General features: G+C 39.6%; 1 protein-coding gene across 1 annotated transcript in view; it reads left to right on the top strand.

Annotated features, from left to right (window-relative positions):
- Positions 1-26,829, top strand: part of FOXP2 (forkhead box P2) — a 273,445-nt gene that overhangs the window by 62,619 nt on the left and 183,997 nt on the right. Inside the window, exon 3 of the mRNA XM_078674364.1 lies at positions 25,468-25,557. Within this exon, the coding sequence (XP_078530490.1) occupies positions 25,468-25,557 (90 nt within the window). The remainder of the gene's footprint in view (positions 1-25,467; positions 25,558-26,829) is intronic.

The raw sequence follows: 26,829 nt of genomic DNA, 5'->3' as shown, positions 1-26,829 counted from the left end.
TTGTCTTGGTATATCATAAATCATGGTTTTCATCCGCTAACGACTATTTACATTATATACAGTTTTTATAGTACAATTGAATTGTTTCTCGATAGATGTCCTTCTTAATCTTATAACCAGATCTCTATAACATTCTACCATTTCTTCATGTATGTAAAGTACTCGTATCAGTATTTGAAACAGTAGGATACAATAAAGTCTTCTAAAGGACAACTCGAGTTATATGTCTTTTTGTTCAAAATGTATGGATTCATAGTCGTTATTCTCATGCCATGATGCTAATTCCAATTCTCAAGATCAACTAATTCATTCTGTTGCACATATTACATTTTCACTAAGGTATATAATACCCATACCCACCCCAAACATGAGAAAAACCTTTGCCACCCAAAAACCCTTTAGCCACCCTAAAATTACCCCCGTCACCCAAAAACCTTACCCACTCTAAACCCTTAGAAATCCGCTTGCCATCCTATAATTACATATATATAATAAATGTTGTATATATATATAAAATACACTGAATACTGACATCTAATTCTTTCTACATTTACATGTCATTTTATTTTTAATATGAGTATGTCTTTACCATTCATGGTTTTACAATGTATTTCGTTGTAAAGGTGTCTGTGGTAAAAAACATACTCATTAACAAATTGTTGTGAAATCTTATGTTATAAATACGTTGTCGCTATAATGCCTTTGTTGTAAAGACGTCTTGTTGTTCAGCCTTGTAAAGGCTGTTTCCACATCCTGTTTGACCCAGTCCTCATCAAATGCCACAAGGTCTCATCTCTACCTCACTTTCATAGCAGTGTTCTCAATGACACCTTTGCCGATGGTGTTGTGGGTTTCTGTAGTCTCTTTTAGTTTCTCTTGGTTTCTGTACCATCCTTAAAGACGCTTGAGACCTGGTCCACTCGTCACCAAAATAATGTTGTACCCTTACACCAATTGACACAGAAAGCCAGGTAGAGTTTCATTGACTTCTTTATTAGTTCCAGGTAGAAAAATACATTAGTCCATATTCTTGTTGCCAGCCATCTCTCCAGCCCATTTCCCAGTCTTTATACCAGCCCCACCAGGAGCAGCCTCCCTGCTGCTCAGCCCATCTCCAACTGTCACCACTCATCCACACAGGCACCCAGGCATTCCATTCATCACAGTCACACCCACATTCCATTACTATCTCTCACACTGGCTGAGCAGCTAGGATACAGCGAGGCTGGTTAGCATTCAACATTACAATGTGGATATAACAGACGGTGTATGTATAAACAGTGTGCAAATCCTAATGCAATTAACTGACTTATTGTGTGTGGACAGAGCCCCAGAAGGACTTCTTCCACCACAAAACTGACCGATTCACAGTTCATTTAAAAAGTCTTTGGAGATGCTTTCAGTTTCTTGTCTTGCTTAAAAATACCCTTCTGTTGATCAAAAGCAGTTTGGAAAGTTTAGTTATAAGACAAATAGAAGCCGAGTAATTTGAGTCTATGTTATAAAGGAAATAGGAAAGGAGGTGCAGATGTGCAGTTCAGGATTACTGAAAAAGGTGAGCACTGATTCCAGATTACAAGTAAACTTCAGCATCCAATCTAGACACCTCACTAAATTTATGGATTTAGGGACTAAAGGATTCATTTTATCTATGGGTTCTTTCTATTCTAAGAACATCTGGTATCTAATAACAGTAATAACATTTGCCTTTCTTGGTAGGAGGATCTGTCCTAAATTTGGGATTTCACTTCAGCCTATATCCTTCTGTAGACCTGATTTGAAACTTCCACCAAGATGAGGCCTTCAACAGTGCTTTATGTTGTGGGCTCACAGATCCAAAGGGTCTACTTCCGGAAGCCAAGGCCTAAGTATCATGTGTTGTAGTTCCATTATAAAGTCTTTTGACAGATATGCTGCTACAAAGAGGTGCCTCCAGTGAAGGTGCTAGATACATAAAGCACCAGACGTGCAACACCCATTGGACTCAAAGGGCTTCAGCCCCACCCCGTCGTGTGTGGCAGCCTGGGATGAGACAGCGTCCTGGGTACACACACAGCCGCACCCGAGCACTTCACAGGTCTTTAAAAGACCGTGTGCATGTTAATGAGGCATTGCTGTTGTTTCACCCCTTCTAAAAGCCCCTGCAGCTCCACTCTGCCTATTGCTTAAAGATTGAGCCCCCCGAAATTTTTTCTTAGCCCCCTCTGAAATTTGGCTCTAGTTGTGCCTCTGTAAAGCACCCTACAATTGTAGACATGGGACCTAGTCTGTTCAGTGTCCATAGCTATGGGGAATCTCGCAGAGCAGCTACATTGTTCAGTTTCTTAGGTCTCACAGGGACCAGTGAGTTCCTTTGTTTTCTGGAGTCATCTGAACGGGTTGGCCACAATGTTTGTCTCTTTTTTTTGGTGCGGAAAGAATCCACTTGGGTGAAGGTCACTGGTGTCTGCTTACAACCCTCACTCTGTTGCTTAGAGCCACTCTCACCTTCTCTTAAGACATCCTTGTCATAAGCCATTCAAGGCAAGGACCATAAAAACAACATGTCCCTGAAACGGGCTTCTTCAAAAGGAATGAGCAGAAAAGCATCCCCCCTTTTTTTCTGACATTTAACCGACAAAGAGCGCCTTGGACGGGACACAAAGGCTCTCAGCATCTTATCTTCGGCAGGAGAAGGTGCAGAGTGAATGAAAAGGCCGGAGGTCCAAGCCTGCTGCACAGAGGCTGGGCACCTCACACGTGTGTCCCTCTTCAAGATTCAATGCTCACGAAAACTCGTTGATGCTCTTTAAACGGAGGTAGGGAGCGCTGAATATAGTAGGACCCTGCAGGTAGAGATAGCATCTATTTACCCAGAGCCCTTGGACATTTGTATATTATAAAACGTTAGCATCAAATCCCTGACATGTGCACTTCAGCTGTTTACTAGACGAGCCCTGCTTGTTTTTCTATGTTTATGAGCAGTAGGCCTGCTTATGTAAGGTAGTTCTAATGAAATAGCGAGGCCAGGCAGTGTTTAAAAAAGCACAGCTCTTTAAATGGCCCGGAATGTTTAGGAAGACTGAAGTTAACCCAGGTTCTTTTCTAACCCAAATGACTTTCTTCTTCGGGACAGCTGCCAGATTGTCTTACTACACAGCTGTAGTGTATAGAAACGACTTCTTACACTGCATGGATATTCACAACACTTTTCTGGGAATGCTGAAAGTGTACAAGTTCACAGTTGTTCCGATAACAAGACACTCTTCACTACATACCTTGTTTACATTGGCAAAAAGGCGTAACAGTCCCAGCTGAGAACTGACACAGAGGTGCGGAAATCTGCCATTCGAACCAAAATGTGCTCACAATAATTGGCGACCTAAACGTGCAGATATTTTCATTTTCTTCCTTTTAAAGGTGCAAGGTTACACGATACAGGCGGTTTTCATCTCTCCTCTCCATGCACAGAATCCTGGGGTATAAATGACTGAATTCATCACCAATTCATCAGGGACGCTGAGCTATGCCGTTCTGTTTACAGTGGCAGAAAGTTAATATAAATTTTCATCAGAAGGGGAAGTCTGCACATATGATTCTATTTGTCCTTCATTATTAGCACCTGAGTCTAGGCTGGAGCGCGTAATTGTCTACAGGCGCAGGCCAAATAGATGCAAGGGAAAGGCAAATAAGCACACCAAAAATAATTTTATGGTTGTCTGTTACAATTCTCTCTTTGGGATTCCTAATCTAGAAAATCAATAAACAACAGGAGGGAAATTCTTTTCCACTCTTCCGTATTGCACGAGATGACATAGCACACAGAAGTCTATTGTTTAAGTTTGCCTTATTTCGCTGTATTCTTACAAAAAGACCAGAGATAGTATTTTTGACAAGATAAACTATCTAGTTAAATCATTTGTAACGTTTCACACATACTAAATGATAACAACATTTTATTTTCGTAGTCTACAGCTCTGCAAAGGTCTAAAGCACATAGACTAGATTCACCGATAATAGAAAGAACTTTGTACATTGATGATCTGGTCTTCCAAAAATGACTAATTAACCCCCTACAAATTGTGCAGAAAGAAAATTGTTAATTAGTTGTCTTTCAATGATTTAACACTACACAAAAAGGTACAGGGGCTCACCAAGGCACTAGAAAGCAGAAGGTCACAAGGAACTCAACTTCCTAAACTTCAGATAAAGTGTCCAGTACTTCTGCCAAACAGACACAACAGGGCTCTGTCAGGCCCAGTGGGAAAGCCATCCTTTATGGAAGAGTTTGCCTCACACACATAATAGTGTCATGCTTCATCATCTGGCATCCTCTCCCCACCATGGTAGGATAGTACCACCAGGGCAGACTCAACCGCCTCGAAGACTTGTCAGTAGGAGTGAGTTCTTGGTTAAAACTACTGGATAAAAACACCTTTATTAGTGAGGTCTCTAGGTATATTAAAAAACACTAATCTGGCTGGGTAAGCAGGGTATTTTAATGAGCAGGCAGAAAATGGAAAAAGTATATTAAACAGTTTTACTGCACCTTCTAACGAATCACTGTGAGACATTTTATCCGATTTTGGGATGGTTTCCAGTTGTTCTAGAACCACAACTTGCATCACCAAACTTCTCAAGTTAATTTGGCCAACGTAAACAATGGCAGGTGATTCTTGTGTAAATTTATGTGATCTTCATTGCTTTTCTATTGCTGCTTCTCATTAAACACACATGATATTGGATACAGTGAAATTAGATGTGCATGGCTGTAAATCCATCAAATCTTTTTTGTTAGATCCCAGTAGATCATTGCTCTCTGAAGCAAGCCATAAAATACAGCACCTAAGAGATGGTTTTCAAAAGAACAATCATACAGATTTTCTCTGTGGTAAAAACATGTTGCTAATTGTCTTAGTCTTACACCGTCCATATTATAATAAATGAAAGAAAAAGTGTATACTCCTAGCTCACTTAAAGAAGTTGACTGTGATTTCCATTTTCTTACGGGTATCTCACAAATTATTTTGGAATTTTTGTGACATTTGTATTGTCTCCTAAAAAAATTGCAATTTTTGCTTTACTGCTAGTAGCAAATTGGTCTAATTCTAAACTACTTTTATTAGGTGCATACCAAAAGACAACCACTGGAGCAAGCGGACTGATGTGATAAAAAAATTAATATAGCTTTTTGCATGAGTTAGCAAAATCAAGCTTTGACTTTGTAATCGAAGTCATGGAACTGTTGTAGAAAAAATCTTTTTTCAGTGACATTGCCCTCCAAACATATTGAATGAATATATGAATCAAAATGTTATATGGAGTGGCACTACAGCAAACCCATTAATAAGATATTTCAGTTCCTTTGCAAAATTAGCATAATCATTACAACAGTATTCTTTCAGGAGATACATTTGAGAATTTAACCTTCATTAATAGTGTAACAAAGTTGCTTGCAACAAAATATGGAGTAAACTTAATGCATCATTTAGCTGAGCTCCTATTACATGATTGCAGGCAATAATAACATCTGATGCCCCAATCCTATTTTAACTGTCCTTGACTCCGCTTGGGTTAGATTACAGTAGTGCCATTGGGGAGCAGGGGGCATTTTTGCCTCCAGACATTTGTGCAGCCCCTGCACTAACACCTGTCTGTTGGTGCACATTTTACTCCATGCAATTTCAAAAAAGTATTTCTCTTTATTTGGTTTAGGATATTATTACCCACTCCCGCTAAATTCCAGTAACCCCTTTCCAGCTACATGTTTTAGAAGTTGGGGAGCTTTCACTTCAGCGCCAGGACACCGTTTGGTAACAGTGCGCTTTATAAATGTTATAAATAAATAAATAAGTTAGAGAAAGCAATTGTGTCCCAAAGCTGCATGCTGCTATAAATCCAGAAATCATCCCTATGCTCTGAAAATGTGATGTGTATGTGACAGAATGCTTTGGCAAGTGATATATTGAACATACAAGAACATAGTGTCCATCGTTTAACCATAAATGTGTGTTAAGTTATGCATTGTGGTAATTAGGCATGAGTTGGGTTACAGATCTATATTAACTTAGATCATTTTGAGTTTCGGGTCAAGTTGTTGACAATGAACCAAGATGTTAGTGGTTGGTGAATCCTAACATGTGGAGATGTAGTGTTCTCAGAAGAGGCAACCCTACAGATCCTTTCTGAACTGCTAGAGGGATATCCTTGCAGATCTTGAGTGCATAGATGAGGAAGGCCTGTCCTGTGTTTTTCTCTTTTTTACAGCTGTTTAGCTTTTAATCAGGTGAGGTCCTGATTTCTAGTGTGCTACCGACCAAGTGAGGGAGTTAATTTCTGGAGCCAGTTCTGATTACCTTGTTTGTGAAGCAACCTATCTTAAAGATAATGTAGACTGAGGCAGGCTTTGATGCTGCCTCTTCATGGATGAATTTTAGGGATGTCAGTTTGATGTCAGGGATACTGCAGAGCAGGGTGTTGCCTTCATCTAGATACTAGAGGAATAAGGCTTGAACTTATCTTCTTCAATACTTTTTTGGAAGGTGTGGTTTCACTTTCTTCAGGAGGGATGTTTTGTTTGTGTAAGAGGTTCCAGAGAAGGGTGATTTTGCACTCTGTGTCAGTTGTGTGATGAACCCATTCAAGTTAATTTTGTAGAGTCAGGCTTGAATTGATGACTGTTTGATACTATTGAAGGACCAGAGGAATTATATTTTGACCAGGCTGAGTTTCAGCTAATTGTAACACAATCAAATGCACTGGTATAATGTGTATACTGAGAAAGTTAAATCTATTTTCAGGAAAACTTTGGAAAAGTTACCCTATGACTCTTCTATTAAAACTGTTGTATCACTTTATGTCATCTATTAACATCAGTATAGTAGTTAAAAAATGTTTCTTCATGTCCATCTTTTACACATTTTTATAGTAACTTTATACGTAAAACTAGTATTCACATTTTATAATATATGCCAATACCAATGACAGTAATTAAAATGTTATGTGGTGCTAACGTTTCAGTCTGAACCGAAAAGTAATGAACTGTTCTTTATATTGCTAATAGTAATACTGCCAAGCACAGTTTTCTAATGACATCATGCATATGAAATCACAAAGGGCCTGATTATGATCTTTGTACATGGAACTCCGTCACAAATGTGACGGATATCTAATTCACTGTATTACAATTCCATTATATCCTATGGAAAATTTGTGAGGGAGAATCCCATCCGCGAAAATCCAAATCAGGTCAAAATTGCAGTCTAGTGCTGTAGTTAAAGGCATTATACATACACAACCAACATTGTGTGACACAGCTACAGTTACATATCATTAAATATGCTTCTTGTGGGCTGATGCACAGAAAAAATAATGAATGCCTAATACATAGACTTATAATTATGGGTTGTGGATATTTGCCTTTTTTTTATTCAGGAAAGTGGCAGTGTGATAGGCAAATATTACATTTTTGTAGATTTACACGGAACCACCAGTTTCCTCTGACACTCCTCCAGATGGTGTCTGCAGAGTGGAAACTCTACAAATGTACATTAAAAGAAATGTGTACTTGATTCCTGTTTTTTGTGTGACTTGGAACCACTTGTACATGAAGAACTCCCTTAGTCCACACTCATTTCTATTGTGGGTCATGGTATGGTACTTTTCCAAGCCACCAACAGCATTTAGAAGTGTAATCAGAAGTACATTAAATATGGACAGGTCTTTACAAACATTTGCTGATACCCACAATGTTATGACTATATAGATGTTCACCATAGTTTCACTGCCCACTCTCTCGGTGAAACCCATTTCAACCCATTTGTTCACACTTATAATGGAGATAAATGACCACAACATATTGATTTTTAGCAATATTAGGTATAATCTCTCAATCGAAATAGTTGCAGCTCCTGAATATGTGAATGAGGATCTGAGATTTCCAGGTACAAAGTTCATTTTTTGAGCACGTGTTACATATATTGCAAAAATGTTTTGTGGATTTGGATCGCCATAATTATGTAATGGACTAGATGTCATACTATAACACATAATCGTCCTGAATCACAAACAATTTGGTACCCTTGCACTCCATTTAGGTGTGAAAAAACAGGTAGCTTGCCTCCCTCAAAGAACATTGGGGCATATTATCAAGGACGGCGTTAAAATTATCGCCGGTTTAGCGGCAGAAAACTGCCGCTAAAGCGGCGATAATGGGCTTGATAATATGCCCTGGAGAATTTAAATAGAAGCCCATGTTCACACCAGAACATGGGCTTCTATGGGAATTCACAAGGGCATATTATCAAGCCCATTATCGCCACTTTAGCAGCAGTTTTCGGCCGCTAAACCGATAATTTTTAACTCCGTTCTTGATAATATGCCCCTCTGTGTTTGTGAAAGTTAGGAATAAGTGTCATTCCTGGATGGAAAGGGGAAGGATTCATAACATATTTTGATGGGAGTATATACGATGTGGTTTGTCCATAGAAAAAAAATATGGGTGGAGATAAAAAACTGAAGATAAAACGTATGGGTGCTATTGCACAGTTCCAAATCAATTTTTTATGCAAAATCTTTGACGATTTGGAAATTCTTCATGAGTACATTTTGAACATTGGAGTTCTCCGCAAAACCTATACTTTCATGAACCGTACTCTTGGAATTTTTGGTGACCCACATAAGTCAGACATCTACTCTAAGTTTAGGCATAACTCTAATGGAGTAAATGTCCAACTTTTAAACCTACTTTATGTTAATGTGCACCAATCTTTTGAACCCAGAATAAAAAGTGCATCAAAACATAAAAATACTTAGATCACGTAAATAACATATTATAATATCTTTGTCTAACAAATACAGCTGACATTTAGGACACTGAAGGGCACTTGATATGAAACACTCAGCCAATTCAAAACCGCAGAGCATAAGTAAGTTTATTATTGAGGAACCTAACATCCATGAGACACACATGGAGCAACCAGGCAGAATGAAAAGGTGCAACAAGTATACTTCATTCACATTTTAACATGATCTCGAATGAGCTCAACATGGTAGACTCTGATAAGTGATTCTTCCATGTATTTCAGTGGACAGAATCTGGCACAATAGCTGCTTGAGATAAAAATGATTTATTTTAGCCTTTGGAATTACACTGTGCTCTTCCTTTGTAGCATCAAGTAAAGGTGAAATAATTCTCTGTAGTGTGGTGGACTATAAGGTAAAGTTAGGATGTCCGAATGTAAAAGAGAGAATACTTAATGTGAATCATTGTAACAGGTTTGTCATACTTGTTCGTCATTGGCTTGGTCTTCGGAGTCTTTAGTTACATATTTTTCAGAGGTTCAAACTTTACGAAATGTGAGTTTTACACTTGATTTGACTTGTAAAGCAAGCACTTGTGCCAGGTTTTTACCTCTTCCCGTATATTTATCATCCCTCCCTTTCTCAGCAGTAAGTACAGGTAGTTCGATGGTCAGGCAATAATAGACAGCTACAGAGGGCGCCAGCAGTGGGCGAGGGACAGAATGCCCCTGCAGTCAGCAAAGGTCGCCCCTGTGCCAGCTGCTCACGGATGAAAGGGCACTTGGCCCAGGCCAGCAACACCCAGACACCGCCCCATGCAATTAGCAGTAGTGGAATGCAGACCACATCTTCGGACGTTTAGGGGACTTGACCACCGTTCAAATGTTTACAAATTGCTTTGACTTCTTATGTGGTCAGTCCGGCCCACTGGTCTTCATGGCGCTTTAATGCATAAGCCACTACTTTAGTTGCAACTAAACAATTGAAAAAGGGAACTCAATAAGAAGCAGTGGAAGAGATATTCCTGTTTTCCAGTCAGTTTTGGTGCTCCGCTTTGCCTGCCAAGTGTGCACCTCTTGTCAGTGTAACTGGGGAGCGCCTGTGTAAACATTCTCGTTTCTCCTGTTCCACATAATAGTCCTTTGTATCATATTTCTTCTGACCTCGCTATCTGAAACCAATTACAGGAGATCCATTCGGTCTGCATCTATTTTCATAAGAAGCCAAGGCAGCAGTGTTTTTCTCAGAGATGAATATCAACATCAAATATGCTTCTGAGTGCTTTGTTATTTATGTTTCAGAGAGATTTTGTAGCCTTCAGCTCTCAAGAATGTGGCATGCTGCGCTGTTTATACATTGAAGATATTAATGGGCCCAGATGTCATTTTTCATTTTTACCTCTCAAATGCAACAACCGATAGGTTAACCAGTCTTATTTTTAAAGGGGAAACACTGACTGACATCTGCTTTCTGAAAAGGCATGCAGACGTTTGTAAAGAAAGTAATGAGTCTGGTGACTTTGCAGTCCTTTGCCAGTGCCTGTGTGTATTAAATAATCTCAGGATATCATTAACTTCAACCAACAGCGATGGTTGTTGAATATGCATAAGTAGAAAACTCTTATCTGCATGAATTATCGCTGACAAGCATCGAACCCTGTGCCCGTTTATCTCAATTAATGGGTAATTCAAGCATTTTTTTTTATATTTAACCCATTTTACAGTTGAGCTAGATTACAGCTACTGTACATAATAAAGACTGAGGAATGATGTTCCGGGTAGAGTTTTTACTGCAAAAGTCTGCAGTTTGTTCTCCTAAACGGTTTCTGCTGTGACTTTAAGATTCCAAACTATTATTAATATGTGTATTTGCTACATTAAACTAATAGTGATCGTTATGTAGAATCCTGCGTTGTTTTTGTTTGGTCCAAGTAAACATCCTCTGTTATCCTACTGCTTGTTCTGAAATTAGATAACTCAATTAAGTGCAAGTGCTTCTTAAATTCAAAACAAATGTGTTATTGAAAACTAGGCATGGTTTTGCTTCCATAAAAACCTTCCCCCTGAGTACATTTAAACTTATAAAGCTGAACTTTGCATATTTTAACAACTACGTGGCGCACACAAAGTTACTCATCATGATTGTGAGTTCTGTGTGAATTAAATCACTAACACTTTAAAAGATGGCTGTGTCCATATATGGCACTTGACAGCGTGAACCATTCAGACATAACCTTCCTTTGGGGCATATTTACAAGAGCCATATCTCCGCTTTTTTGGCTTTTAAAGAATGAGATGAGATGCAAAGTGGGTGTCACTGGGCAGTACAACCTTGCAAATAATGCTGATGTGCACATTGCGATATTTACAAGGCTGCCCACTCATTTTAGCAGACGTTAGTTTTTGGAGAAAACTGCTGTTTTCGCCAAAAACTGACGTCTGCTAAAATGCAGACTTAGCTATACTTATAATTGGGGGTGATTATGCTGAAATGACCGTACGTCGTATCAGCAAGGTTATCGCCGTGTTCCATGGAACTTCACTGGAAAACCAGCGATGTTCCATGAAAACACCGCTATCGCTGAGAAATTATCGCCATTGCGCTATGCGTTGTTAATACAGTGCTAGCATGGCGATCATTTTCTGAGATAGCCGGCGATAACTATTTTCTCGCTAAGCACGGCCACCAATAATTATCAATGCCCCTTAATTCTTTAGTAGCCACACAACTGACCCCTGGCAAATGTTTCTGTGTTACTTTTTAACCTTTTGTTGGCTTAATTTCCAAGTAAGGGAGTTCTCGATAAACTTTGCTGACATTTGAAGATCAGACCATTCACATTAGGAGGATGAGCAATTTGTAAAGGAAATTCATGGTCTAGGAAAATCGAACATGTAAGATATGAGTTTTGAATAATTTCACTGCCCAGAAAAAAACGTCTTTGCAAAGTTGATATAAAAAGGTGCACTCACTATTCTGAAAGCCATCGCTATCTCTGAGTTTTCAAAAGTCTTATCTTTATCTGAAATAATTGAAGACTGAAAGGAAAAGTCAGAAAATATTTAAAAACACACCTTAGTGCTCTGGGGTGTACTGGTTGAGGTATTTCCTAATGAATGGACTATGTTTCCGAGATTGGGATAAATTATTTGTTTGGCGATTTGTTTGGCAATTTGTAATTGCAGAAACCTATAGACTTGCCACAAATCAAGTGCCATATTGTAATCATATATCCCTCTGAATTTGAGATATCCTTTACAGTGGGATAAAAGTGCCGAATTGCATTTTATTCAAGCTCAACTGTGATTCAGAAGCTGTTGAATGTAGCATAAAAACTCAGCATTTACTCTACCTATTACATTTATTGGATTTTTGTGCATTGACTTCTCATGGTGTCTATTTTATGGTGCTGTGAGAATACCTTTATATGCCTAAAGATTCTAATTGTAACTGAGTGTTATATATAGCTTGCTTTTTGGCAAAACAACGTGTCATAACTACTATTGTGATATGTGTCGGATGTCTAATTCTTGGATTACTTACCAGTAAATGCCAATACTCTGATTTTCTCCAATCCTTGTCCCAGTCCTTACTTTGATATGTTGGTCCATATCACACGACAGAAACCATGTTGTTGCTTGTATTTTAAACTAAAGTTTAAAAACCTACTTTTTACATGCTAAGACCCACTCTTTAAAATGAGGGGCTATAAAGTAGGCTTGCAACCTCAGAACATCTTGTATGATCACCCTAGTACAAGAAGGATGAAGGCTGAAGGAAGAAGCATGTCCCGGGAAGTATGATAACTCATAAATACAAGTGAAAGCAGGGGAATGTAAGAGAAATAAAGATGCTCCAATTCATCACACAATCACTGCCTCTTCTCTCCTTCTTCATTCCATCCTTTACTTTATAAAAATGCCTAAGTGGGTCAACTCCAATGCATCCCTCACACAAAAGCGAGACACTTGTCATTTTAAATTGGTAAAGGCCAAATGTATTAAATTGTCAGTAAAAGGAAATGGCTGTAATCGATCACTAATGTACTTGTTTGCCAATTTAAGAGTGGAGAAAACACTGAAGGTCCCTGAACTAGTTGCTATTCAGATAAATATTGGTTACCTTCCTCCTTTTATTCCTTACACCTTGCAGGAGAAGTAAGCACAAAAAGAGCACAATGGAAGACCACACTTTTACACATTTTAAATATCATCAGAGGAGGACATGAGAATTTTTGGAATAGTGGTACGTTGTTCAGGTGGTCATATTCCAGTGGACAGACATATCCCTTAAAAAATGTATGCATGAAGCCAAGCTAATGGTGAACTGTAATGCAAGGACATACATGCACCTCATCTCATAGGTCTTAGTGCACTTGATGTAGCTGCAAAATGACCACAACTGAAATCTGTATTAGTGGAGAATGAAGCTCATCACAGAATGCTGTAGAGTAATATAGACAGACCATTTGATGCCTTAAGAAACACAGTCAAGATTCTGTTTGTGCCTGCATCATTCTGCCACCTTTATCAAATGGGTGCTTAAAACCAGTCAGATGAAACTTTCAGGAAGGAGTCACAACATCAAGAACCATAGAACATCAAGTGCATAATCTGTTAGTCTAGAGAAGGTAGGTCCATAACGTAATATTAGCCCTCCCCATCTTTTCTTTCCATATACGTTCACATCATGCCTGACATAAGGTCCCCATCAAGGCACATTAAAATGGCAACTTCTAGAATGGGAATCCTTGTCTCTTGAAGAGACCTTTCAAAATATGGAAACTGTACCAATCATAAGATGAAAGAAGGATCCAGAAGGATCCATTTCTAGGCGCACAAAGCTGTTTGTGAAAGCCTAGGAGGAGAGACTAGAATGCTTACTCGTGTTTGCAAATTGATGAGCCCTGAAGGTATTATAAATGAAGGGGCACACCCTAAGGAAGGAAAACCTTGATGGGAAATGAGACATACATTAGCACTGAACCCTCCTCACCTTTTCTGCTATTAAGCATAACCTGGAAACAGCCAAGCAACATAAGGCAGCCCACAGTAGAGCTAAAAGATAGTGCTCTAAGGACAAACTTCTAATCTGCAATGGTATTGCAAAATGTGTATATACTGTTAGCATTGGATTAATAATAGGAAGGTCCTGCTCTTAGGAGTCCAGCACACCGCAGAACAACTGTTGCCTACACTACCCAAATTCACCATAAAACACATGTTACAGTTTCAGAGGGACCCTTTGTCAGATCAACAAAACACAGCTGCCCTCTGTTCACCCCTAGTGCATGCTCTGATGAAGACACCGGATATAGAATCAGCCTCAAACACACCTGGAAGATTGCAGGACTAAATCACATATGGCCCCAGGATGTAATACCTAAAGAAAAGAGTCAGATGTGTAGACTCATAAACACAAATAAATGCACAGCAGAGAGTCTGCATTCATCGCAAGGACATGATGACAGAGCAGCCAGTCAGTTGCATTCATCAGATAAAGCCCAAACAAAGCCTAGTAGTAAGCTTCACCCTAGATAACACACATGAAACAGCCAGCCTTTGGACAACCTCTGAATGTGACCTCCAGTTGATATTTATGTCCCCTTCTATCAGAGTGGGATCAAGCATCTAAAAACACAATTCATGACCCACTATACCAGTATTTCCTGCTTCAGGGGGACAAGCTTCCCTTTATTGCACCCACTGTACAGTTTAAAGCATTTTATGTACCTAACGCAAATTGAATTCTAGTGTTTAGTTGTAAGAGATGTGGCTGCTATTCATGGCCATTATTGTTTAATTAAACTTAAACTGTTCCTGATTGCCAAGCCTCACTGTTCTCCTTTTTGATAATCAGAACCTGTTTCAACATTACCATGAGTGAACAAATATGTGTGTACTTTTGCTTTACTGGGAGTGAATGCCAATATTTTAGTTATGATGGAACATGCTGAAACCCACTTAGTTGCAGCAACTCTTTGGCTGCTTTTTTTTTTATTTGTTTATGTATTTATATGTATTCAAGGCTTGTATTTAGTGCATTGTAACCTGCTCAGGTATTAAAGCACTTTGCAGAGAATCAAATAACTTGCATGAGAGAGAGAACAGGCATTTCCAATGCAATAGGTCTCATATTACTGAAAGTTTGAGCTTTGGGTGTTTCAGTAATGTGAGTCATAATGCATTGCAAATGCTTGTTTAAACGTAATCTTACCTCAGGGATGAAATGATGCTCTTCAGCAGGCCAGTGGCCTGTAGAAATGGGCCCAGATGTTCCCCCTCCAGATAACAACATGGATGGACCCTCTATTTATGAGTGATGTTGGTGGGTGCGCACGAGGAGTCAAGAGATTCCAGAGCTGGCCAACCAAAATAATCAATTAGTGATATCTGCTGGGAGGGAACCAAGCACCGAAAGGTGTGACAGATGCACAGTATTAACCAACCAGAGAAAAGGAATTTAAAAAAGCATCCCAAGTAACCAACCAAAAACAATGGCCGTGCCAGAAGTCCCCAAAAGCCCATATACCAAATACAGCATGCCTGTCCAGGCTCAACCTAAAAAAGGGAGCTTTGGGTGGGGAGAGGGGATTAGGGGAGGGAGGTGGAGCCAATGCAATAAGAGTCAGCAGTAGTGAAACAACTGAAGAAAGATAAGATGAGTGAGGTGGGGACAGCCAGAAGAAACGTGTGGCTGATTAATATGGTTCTATGTGTGTTAACACAGAGTTTGATTACTCTACATTGAGGTATTCTTTGAAAAGTCTTGAAACCTTTCCGGAAAGACATTATATCATGGCTGTGTCTTAAGCTTGGGGACAAAAGGTTCCAAAATCTTGGTCCACTTGTGAGAAAGCATGCTTTAAAGCTAAAGAGCACCTGAATTTAGGTGTTGATAGTGTCTAGGACATCTTGCTTCTTGAGAGGCTTACCCCTCCAAATAGAATGAGGAGAATGCCTAAATAGGAAGGTCTGTTGTTGTGTAAAGCTTCGTAGGTGATGCGTCCCATCTTGAATTTGATCCATGCAACTAGTGGGAGGCAGTAAATGTATCTCAGAATCTGAGAGATTTGGTCAAATAATTTTTTCTCCTCAATGAGTCTAGCAGGTCTGCTTTCAGTTTCTATTGCATTACATAGTGGAGAAACATTTTCATGGTTTCAGCTTTCTTGTTGTTTTCAGTTTATATTTAGATCTGTTAGACCTCAATGGTGAACAATTTGTGATTTTGGTACAGAGGGTCTTCTTTTATAGGAGGTTCATCAATGAGTAGCTGATTGCTAGATGAAATAGTTGGTCCAGTCCACTTCGTTAGGAGGGAGGCAAGCGCAGTCCTCAATAGGTGTTTTCTTTGCTGTGTGTTGGTAGGGTAGATAGTTGAGTGAGGACATGCATTCTCATAACACTGTCTAGTTCTCGGAAAAAGTTTGAATGTGGGTTCCGTCAGCCGATATTAAAGTCTCCTATGTAGATGTTTTGGGTTTTCATCTTGGTGAGAGTGATGTATTCAGAGAAGTGTTCCACAAATAAAGTGGTGTAGGCGGTTGATAGATTATGTGAAGGTAGACTTGTTCAGGAAGGATTTACTACCAGTGTCATATTCTTATTTGAAAATGAATTGTAGGAGAACATATCGGATTGGTGATGAGAGGGACTTTTTGACAACTATTGCCACTCCACCCCCAATTTTACCTAGTCTGTCTGATTTTAGGATAAGGTGGATAATTGGGAGTAAGTAGTCCATGATTTTTTGTGATAAGTCCTTTAGTCAGCTTTCCAACATGTAAAAAAGATCTAAGTCTATTTGCTCTAGCAACATATCAATTTGTAGTCAGTGTGCACTGGTGGATATTATATTGAGTAAAGTGCGAGACATTGAGTGGTTACAGATGTGAGAGGGAGTTTTTTCATTGGTACATTTTATTTTAAACAGGTTTTTGTTTGTGGATGTTCTTTTAGAGAAAGGCTTGTGATATGGAGCATAGTAAGAAATTGGTATTCCTTTCTATTGGGTTTGTATTGCAGATGTAAGCACATGAGAAGCTCAGGTAGTATAAGCAACCATAATGGGCATGGTCTCTGGTCTCCATGTGGGCAGACTGAGTTTTCTATCTGGAGCAATGCTTACTGAAACAGTCTTAGTGTAGTTGAGATGAGTGCGCCTTGTTGTCAACCCAGAAACATGGCTTAAGCATCAGTATGCTTTGTGACTTTTTTATGGCAACACTTCATACTTTCTTCTTTGAGGGATGGAGAGTCAGTGAAGACCTTTGGGTAGGAATTCTAAATGATTAATTTCTCATATCAAAATACAGTTATTGATACAGTAAACTTACATATTGCTATGTACAGTTCTCAGTTACAGTTTTATGCCAAGCTTTCACCTTTTTTGGGATAGAAGCTCAATGTGCCAAGAATAAAGATTTGGTACTATATGATCAGTGCCAGAAGGTTAATGTGGCGTTGCATAGCATCTGTGGTATCCTGATTTCCCTTAAATATGTTATACTCTCAGTTCTAAATGCTTCTATCCGTCGAGCATCATTTTGAAGCTATGAACTGAAAGAAAATGTACTCACGTCCAGAACAAATGTTATCAAACAGATAACATGATCTTGGTAGATGCAATAGTGTTACGCAACAAAACCTAATTCAATCTTGTTTTGAGTGCAGTGTCTAAATAACTTTGTTCATGTTTTTATTGACAATATGCCATACAGTTAACAAATATTTCCTTTTCATAAAACAATTTGCTTAATGTTCATCTTGGATTGTCTTGGCATGTGGAATTTCTTCTCCTTCAGTGTTCCTTACTAGTAAGAAGCAACTTCCTAAGTGCTTGGAAATATTTTGTCAGAGCATGCACACAAATCATTCAGCATGGAGACAAGATATACTCGTTTCACATCTGCAAATACATTGATATGTTTAATTCATTCACGTTTTCATACAAGTGCTAATTTTTATTTTTTAAAATTTTCATACATAGTTAAATGTTATGTTCTGCTTCAGCCCTCAGGTAAAGGGTTTATTGTTTTTGTCACTGAAGTGAATATTTTTAGCTCATAAGAGCATCGTCGGTTTGAATTATTCTTGACATTAGTGAATGAAAATAAATGTATGTATCCGTTTTTTAAGTAGGAACTTATATTCAGGTAGCTATAACTCCTAAATCTGTGCGAACACTGCTCATATCTATTATTATCTATTTTCAAGATACAAAAATCAGATTGATCTATGGTAAACCCCTTGACAGGTTTTTCCAAGGTTACGAATTCAACACTTCTTTGCTGAGCTGGATGTACTGACTTGCGTTCTCAATTGCATATTGAATGATCATTTGAACCTGTGCACTAGAATGGCAGAGTATTTTCTGAATTAATCACTCATCTGAGCTGAAAACTTCCATTAGGCAATCAAGGATCCCGATTTGCTGGTGGTCTGGAAATGCACAAAAATATGCTGGCAGTGCCGTGCTGGCACCGCCGAGCATATTACGAGTTGCATTTCTACCTCCCATTTCATGTTGGTGAGCCCTCCATGAAAAGGGTGGCAAGAGAGGCAACTAAGAACCACTGCTCCTGTGCCTGGAGGTGCTTTCAGGGGGTACATTTTGTGCCACCCTGTAATTGCACCCCTGATTCTGCACGGTGTGGCATGCATGCCACACAGTGCAGGAACATGCTGCAGGTGCTGTCACGGTAGCGGGCTGCACGTTAGGCGCTCCTATGAGCCTAAGAGCCTACAGCTGTGAGACCATTGCCCACCCTGGATTACACTCATAATCTGACGTTCAGGTGCAGCATGGGATTGGCAGGCCTCCTTTTGGTGCAATTGCGGCAGGCAGACAAGAGGACCGCCAAACTCGTAATAAGGCCCTTTTTCTAGGAACTTCTTCCAGCATTTTCAAAGAATCTAATCTCCAAGAGGAAATCAGAGGGTTACAAGAATGAACTCCTTTATGGTCTTCACATCTCAACCAGCTTAGTTAGTTAGTTTATTTTTCATGAAAAATGTGTCTAAGTGATATCAGCAACCTATCAACACAGTATTCAATCTTCTTCTTCAAATTATGTTTTATAAACGACTTGTGAATGGCTAATGACAAACTATTGCAAGGCTTTTCATGATAAAGTCTCAAGGATTTTCTAGATTTCATTAGGTACTCACCCAATGGCTAATCCTAATGTTAAAAGCAAAACAAATCAAAAGTGAAAAGTGTTAAAATAGGCTATGCAAAAAAGTTAATCCGTGTAAGAATGGGAGGAAATAAAAAATAAACCATAAGTAGATTGGCACAGATACTTACACTTTAGCCTTGCAGCATTTCATTCCTTTTGCTATGTAAGGCTTATTTAGTCTCTCAAGCTGTTCACAATTTCTATTGAAGTAAGGCTCCTCGGTTTACTCATCTCATTCTTAAGGTCTTTTGGAAATTCAGATGATTTCGCTTTACTTTCTGGAAATGGATTGACCAGAAAAAAAGGAAGCCATTTCTATTTGGCTCCTTCCGTTATATGTTCATACATATAGAAGTAAGCTTGTTCTCAATATTATTTTCAAAAGAGGGCAAAAATTATTTATGCTGAAAGAATGTTACTTGATTCAAGTAACAAATGCATAAAGAGTTAGCACAGTTTTCTCCCGTGTTACAGCAAACTGGTTTCATGAATGTTCATGCATGCCATCACAAAGAACCTTATCTTTGATGTGCTGTCTAGTGATGCTACATCTGAGGCCTGTCTATTAACATCAAATAAATAAATATCTTTCCAAGGTATATAATATGTAAGTCATGCTCCATCTGTTATTTGTTATTCAATGTAGTGTTTATTATTTAGGAATTTCTTTAGCTGGGTCTTTAACTGTACGTTCTACTGGAACATGCAGTCCTTGTGCTTTATTTTTAAAGGCTTATCAGGGAGGACAGAATTTGGGCTCTTCAACAAATTCTGCCCAACATTTGTCTTTTATTTCTGCTTGTTTATGAAGGGCTGTTTTCTGTCATACACTTTCTTGTCAGAGCAATCAAAAATGAAACAATCTACATTTTCATCAGCACCGGTCTTCTGATAGAATTCCCTGTGGCTAATGAACAGAGCCATCAACAAGTGCAGTGTACGAGATTGATACAGAGTTAATTTCTGATCTCATAATTGAAGATAAGCAGGATGTGCACTAGACTATTTCATGTTTTTCAGGTGGAATCTTGTCCATACCCCATAACTAGAGGCTGACCTGTCTGTAATCTGCCAGATACAAAAGATGTCAGCCTTTTCTTATTTCATCAATTAGTATGTTAAACAACTGGGTAAATGAGTGGGGTCCGTCCAATTAAGCTACTCTTTTATGCTGAGGTATCCTGTCTCTTGCAAAGGTTTGACCATCTGTAGACCAAGTCAATCGAGCAGCTGAGGAAGCATATGGCCGCAAAGTTTCTTAAAATGTATCTGCAGAAGTTTGAGCTACCGATCACAGGAGACAATCGCTCTTATTCGTCCTTAAGTTCTCCTTAGAAAAAGTTTGCATAGCTTTATCAGGCTTTGAAGACCTTTTTAACACCATTCATTCATAAAATACACTTGCAGGTGGAGGTAGAGTGGTAAATCTGGTAGACATCGCCGATGTAAATTAGTTTTTTACACATGGTGAGTACATTCATCTTCTTTTATGAACTGCCCTAAATGTTTCCCAAGTAAAATTAAACCTTCTCTGCAGTGTGCTCATATGACCAGTGCTACGTTCTGTGCACATGGCTTCCTGTGATAGCCAAGGCAAGTGGAGTCATTTATTACCGTTGTATACGTCACTGTGACTCAGCAGTACCTGCTAACTGAAATGGTTCATAGCAGCACAGTAACACCCAGTAATAATTATAAAATGAAATGTGGCTACATAAATCGAACTCGATTTAATCAATACCTTGACTCAGAAAGAAAGTTAGCAGCAACAAGTGCCAATAGGCTGAATAAGGATTCAAAGAGCGCCTGTGATTCATCAGAAGCATTTGTCCTTGGTTTACATGGTGTCCCCTGTGTATTGAGCCGCCCGGCTCATACCATACATAGTACCACTCCTGTAGGCAGGCGCGCCCGAGGAGATAAATAAAGTGGCACATGACCACACAGGGCCTTCACATGCACCCTACGACACTGTGTGTGTGCCTCAATTATTGATAAAGCTGGCTAGACCTTGAGTATCGGCCGCCAGCCCCCTTCCCCTCACCTGGCACACCACACCCCTTTGGGGTTGCGGGTTGAAAGGGAAAAGAAACTCTACCAACATAACATAACATTTGAAGGAGTACATAATGATCCTCTGCAGCATACGTTTATATATTGTTGGAAATTCAGGTCTGTGAAGTCAACACTGTTGAAGGGCACTAAATAGGACAGTCTTTGGTGCAATCCATGACAAAACATTGCTTTAAATTGTCAGTGATTGTAAGAGTCTGAATGGCATTTGTGCTTTTATCAACTCTTATCAGAACCAAAATACTTTGAGAAGGCCAGTGGCTGTACTTCTAAGATGGAAGCCTGTACAATACGTTGAAGGTACATTTTCTGCATTTCAAGAAACAGCAGGCTAGCTGGGTACTTGCAATGAACTACCAATATGTGTGATGGGGTGCTATTTTTGTCCACATATCTATGTGTTTAGACTATAGAACTGAGCGTGGATAGGGCATTTTTGGTGACAAATTTGAGTACTTACATGTTGGAATTTTTCATTAAAGAAAGTTTTTTCTGAAGTGTAAAAAATAATTTGAGATAGTATCCTCATTAAAATTGTAGGCACTTTTACATTATACATTATACTGGGCTATAAAACTGATCAGTTATAGACCCCTCGTTTGTTGAGAGAGGGAAGTACCTTGAAATCATTCTAAAAGATGGAGTGATTCAGAGGTACTTTAGAAAGAGATGCCTCCAAACGGCAATAAAATCCTGCTCATCCTGTCAGCTTGCAGATTTATTTATTTCCGGTCATTCTGTTCACCTAAAATTTTGGAGGTAACTTTATTGAGGTGAGAAGCGCCTCTATAAGTAACAATGTTCAGTGTAATGTTGTCAGTATCTAAGCACAAAGGCAGATTTTGGAACCAACATAATCAGTTGATGACGGATCACAAATGTAAGTGGAATCAGCATTGAGCGTGACATCATTTGCTATTACTGCTTTCTTGTATCAGCGCAATGTGTTTTTAGGTCGAGCCTGGGTTCTGCGAGGCATGCTGTATTTAGGTATGGATTTGAAGCTCCACCCACGCTCCACCCATATTTTTTATTGGCTTGTATCATTGTCCTTGGTAAATGCTTGCTTCTGATTCATTAATAGCTTTGTGAGTCCCTCCTTAGTACCGCCTGGTCTTCATTTGTAACCTCCCTTGAGGACACCCCCCATAACGTGTGTTGTTGCTCAGTAGGCTTTAATTACAGCCTCCGAGCACTATTTTGTTTAATGCTTTTCACCTTCCTGCTTTTGCAAGCAGGACATGCTCTTTCATAGGGCTTTTTCATTTTTTCATAGCACGTCACGCCACAGTGGCAACCGCACCCTTGGTTTAATTGCGGTGCCAAACACTGCGGCATGTTTTTTTTCTTCTATTTTTTAACCTCAGTTTGTAAAAGCGCCCCATGCTGCGCTTTCACCTTAATGACGACTAAGCTCCTTTCTTTAGATGAGCCACCTCTAAGGAAAGGGGCACAGACTCCATTAAAGAGAGTTTTGTAAATGCGAGACCTATTGCATTGTGATTTGAATACTGCAAGTTTATTTTATTACTTGCTTTCTGTCGCCCATAAGTTTAGCCTATGTGCCTGTGGCTCCGTCTACTGGGTTCCATTATTTTATACATTGCATACAACCCTCGCACTGACACTTTTAGTTGAAGCACTCAGGGGCATATTATCAAGGGGGTTTATCTCTGCTTTTTTGGCTTTAAAAGCCAAGAAAGCGGAGATAAAATTATCTCCCTATTACCTAGCTGTCGCTATCACCAGTTAGCGACAGCTATTAGGAGATAGCGACCATCTTGGGGCCCACTTTGCATGTCAGTGATATTTATCACTAATGACATGCAAAGTGGGCGTGCCAAGATGTTAGCGACTGGAAACAGTCGCTAACATCGCTATCTCCTATTACCAACTTTTGGAGATATTCGCGCCAAGCGCGAATATCTCCAAAAGCTAACACCTGCCCTGAGCAGTTCTTAGCCATGTTATCCAATGGGAGGTGGATAACATGGCTAAGAGCATTAGCTCGGTAATGCATGAATATCGCTGACTTTTCAGCGATATTCATGCATTGCGGCCGTTTTTTATCGCATTTGCGATAAACCTTGGTAATACCAAAGTTTATCTGCGATAAAAATCGCCGCAGCTCAGCGGTAAAATTTTGTCTCTAACCAAGGTAATATGCCCCTCAGTTTGTATCAGATTCGGTTGGCACACAGGGCCGGACTGGGAACCAAAACGGGCCATGGCAAAGTGCTCGGCCGGCCCCCTGAGGGGTTGGGGGTGCGGCCGAGCTGTTTGCCATTTCCGGTTTCAGCCGATTTTCTAATGGCTGTACTGCAAAAATGTCTCTGTAACAAAAATGGCCCCCAGGGGCCCAAAACCGGCCCCCTACCCTGGCAGCCCACCGGGGAAATGCCCGTTGCCCGCTATGGCCAGTCCGACCCTGTTGGCATGGAGCATGTCACTAACTTTGCGGTCTTGTTCTACAACTGGTACCTTTCTTTTTCTTTCTTCCCTCTCTCTCCCCATAAGTATGCAACTACAGTGACCTTTTACCTACTTCGAGAGAGCAAAACGTCTTTCTTTGACCTCAACTAGGGCTTGCTCTTGACCTGCCTTTAGGTGTCACTGTAACTAAATCAGGAAATCAGGAATTCAAACTTCATATTCATACAGTAAACCTCCGATTCCTGCTTCTAAGAATCCTAACCTACCTCAGGATGATGCTCTAAGTGTAGCATTTCAAGGCTGAATTCACTTCTGCACAGTGGCACTAGGCGGAGAATCGTCTGTTCTTATGCGATCCGTATGAGGTTATTAAAATGAACACAGGCCAATTCCGATTATTTCTGTGAACTCGAACTGGTCCTAATAGTGGTTTTATTTAAGGCGTGCGTTTAGGCAAATGACATTTCCCTCTGCGGTTGTCATGTGTTAGTAAGCCCATGTTGTGAAGAAAGCACTCAAGCTAGCTCTGCAAACGCCTACCGCAGCCTTTTATGAGGAGACAAATCAATGTTGTTAGGAGATGATGCCACGGCATTCGGTTTGTTTACTTTGGTTTCCGTGTCTGTCTGCCTTCTCAGAAAACTTGCTTGGAGCCAGACTGTAGCAGCCCTCTCTCTGTCTTTTCATAATTGATCAGGGGATGACTGCCTTCCCTCAGGGTTAAGACGTGGCAACTTTTTCTGTTTGCTCAGCATCTCAATGCGGCAGTTCAAACATTGTTCACACCAGCTGGCAGTGTAATGCCATATGCACATCATGTCAAAGCAACTGTCGTCATGGATACCAGAAAATATCTGGAAAAACGTACCCATTGATTCTAGTGCAAATTCTACTATTGTTTATCTGTTGTGAATCTTAATTATTTTACAAATGAGACTTGTTTTCACGGTCTAGTACAAATATCCCATTTGGTGTCCGGCACACAAATCTAATACGTTTTCATAGACCTTATACGTTATATTTATTGAATGCAAGCAACACCCTTCAGAAAACTCATTTGACGCTTAAAATCATTATCTTGATGCTCCTAGTAGTCTTGTGGCTTTTGCAGTCATATAGCTCCTACATCCTGAATTAGGAAGCGTGTAAGATATTAGTCATATGAGCATGAAATTGTGTGTTTTCGTTTTCTGTTTGTGTTTCTGGACTCCTCAATTTCAAAATAAAACCTGGACTGATACAGACATGACATGGTAGGTGCAGTTGAAGCAAACCTGCTAAGATTACCTATATGCACAGCTTTTAGTCATCTTATACCATTTAGTATTTAAAATGGGGACTTGTGGCCATGTCTTGGCATAGAGTGTCCCCGGTAAATAAAAGAATCACTTTTTGACCAGCAGTATATTCACTTTTAAGATCCGCAAATCGTTATTTCTTTAGTTTAGATAATCCTAATTTGGCCATAAACCTGGGTTTACACTCAATCATGATTCCCATTTTGTAGGAAAACCCATATTTTCAGGCTTTGCGACATTCACATTTCACCTGGAAAAGCTTAGTTAAAAATAAATGCTGGAAAGTGTCCAGTATTCAGGGATGAAGATTTGGAATCTGTGGAAATCTATGTGAAAACAACAATATCTTGGGCTATTTCCCATACCCTGCTCCCAGACTTGTAAAAAAGAGAGAATCCCACACCTGGGAAATATCAGACAGTCTCGGTAATTTCCAGGTGCAGGTATCCCTCCCAACTTCCATGTTATTAGTTGTACTGTTTCTCTGTACTGATTTCAAACATATTGACTTTTCTTTTCCTTGCAGGATTTCTGTAGACTCGTAGCACATTTTCACTTAGCAGGATTTCTGTTTGTCAAAATACTATAAAATAATATTTGCTTTGGACATCCTGCCTATTTTCTATATGTCTTCTGCATTGCCATATTTTGCAAGACACGCTCCGAAATGATGTAGCCTGGTGTTTCCATTGCTTTCAGGCACTCCAGGCAGCGAGACAGATTCTTCTACAGCAGCAGAGCAGTGGACTGAAATCTCCCAAGGGCAACGACAAGCAGAGACCACTGCAGGTTAGTTGAGCGTTGCTTCTTCTGGGGCTGATTTGCACAACACACGTTATTTATTTGCTACTTTTTCGTCTTTGTTGAGTCACGGAATAGTATATAGACAACCTGAAAAGAATGTCAGACACCTACAGCACCTGAGGTAATCTTGCTTGATTAATGCAGGTCATGTCTGTGTTGTAAAATATGATCTCAGTAAAGTTCTTGCATTTATCTTCTTCCTAGCTCATGCAGTCAGTATCTTCTACGGAACTTGTTTCCATCCTTCTTTATACCTTCTTTGATAGCCCTTGTTATACTTTCAGGAAGATGTCATACTTGTTTACAAGCCAACACCAGTGCCATATGTAGGAAATGCTCACTGTACATAATGACTCATTGCACAGCATCAATGTAGTTGCTGTTGAATACAGGTCAGATTTTGCAGCAAGTAGTTAACATGCCCAATGAGGCATTAACAAGAAATTACAAATGCGATAAGTTGCTTTATTCTAAATCAACCATTCAAATCAATTACATCATCAATACTTGTTCAGCAGGGATGTATGACGTTACAACGCATGCTTTTACCATGCATGCTGTTACAACGCAGTTTTTACAACGCATAGCGCTTTTGGGTGCTGGATAGTGAGTAGTTTAATTTACTATTCCAACTCCAGTCCCCGTGGATACTAGGGAAGGTGTTGGATAGTAAATTAAATCTATTCCCTATCCTAAAGCGCCCCCCAGCGCAATGCGCTGTAAAGGTTTTTGTTGTAAAACCTGCGTTGTAATACCACTGCGTGGTAAAAGTTGCGTTGTAAAGGATGTTTCCCGTTCAGCAGTTTACTTGCTTTATCATAGTGTTGGTACAATTTCTTGCCCTTTGTTATGTGATGGTAGCCGGTTACCACTAAAGGCTTCCTGTTGATGTCTTAGATCAGGGTTCTTCAAAGTGGGTCCTGAACGGCTAGATCATTCCAGATTTTCAGCATTACCCCAGTTAGATAATTGTAGTTATCTTTAAAATATGGCATGGAGCCGGTACTCCACGACGGACTTTGGAGAACCGTGCCCTAGATAATTTAATAGATGTTTAATTTGTTTGTTTGGCACAAGTAGCCTGTGTAGGTAGCGTAGCTTGAAAAAAAGTGAAAGAAAAAGCCTGTACCGCAAGGATTTCTGGGCATTGTCCATGCTTTCCCAACCCAGCTTTAATGCAAGATCTAGCTCTTCCTCTGCACCTTCACTCCTTGTTGCGCAGAGCTCTATCAGATGCCTATTGGAGTTAATGTCTTT

This window comes from Lissotriton helveticus, chromosome 1_1 (assembly GCF_964261635.1).
Source record: "Lissotriton helveticus chromosome 1_1, aLisHel1.1, whole genome shotgun sequence".
Lineage (NCBI taxonomy): Eukaryota > Metazoa > Chordata > Amphibia > Caudata > Salamandridae > Lissotriton > Lissotriton helveticus.
Note: the sequence above shows the minus strand (reverse complement) of the source record. Positions and strands in the feature narration are given on the sequence as shown.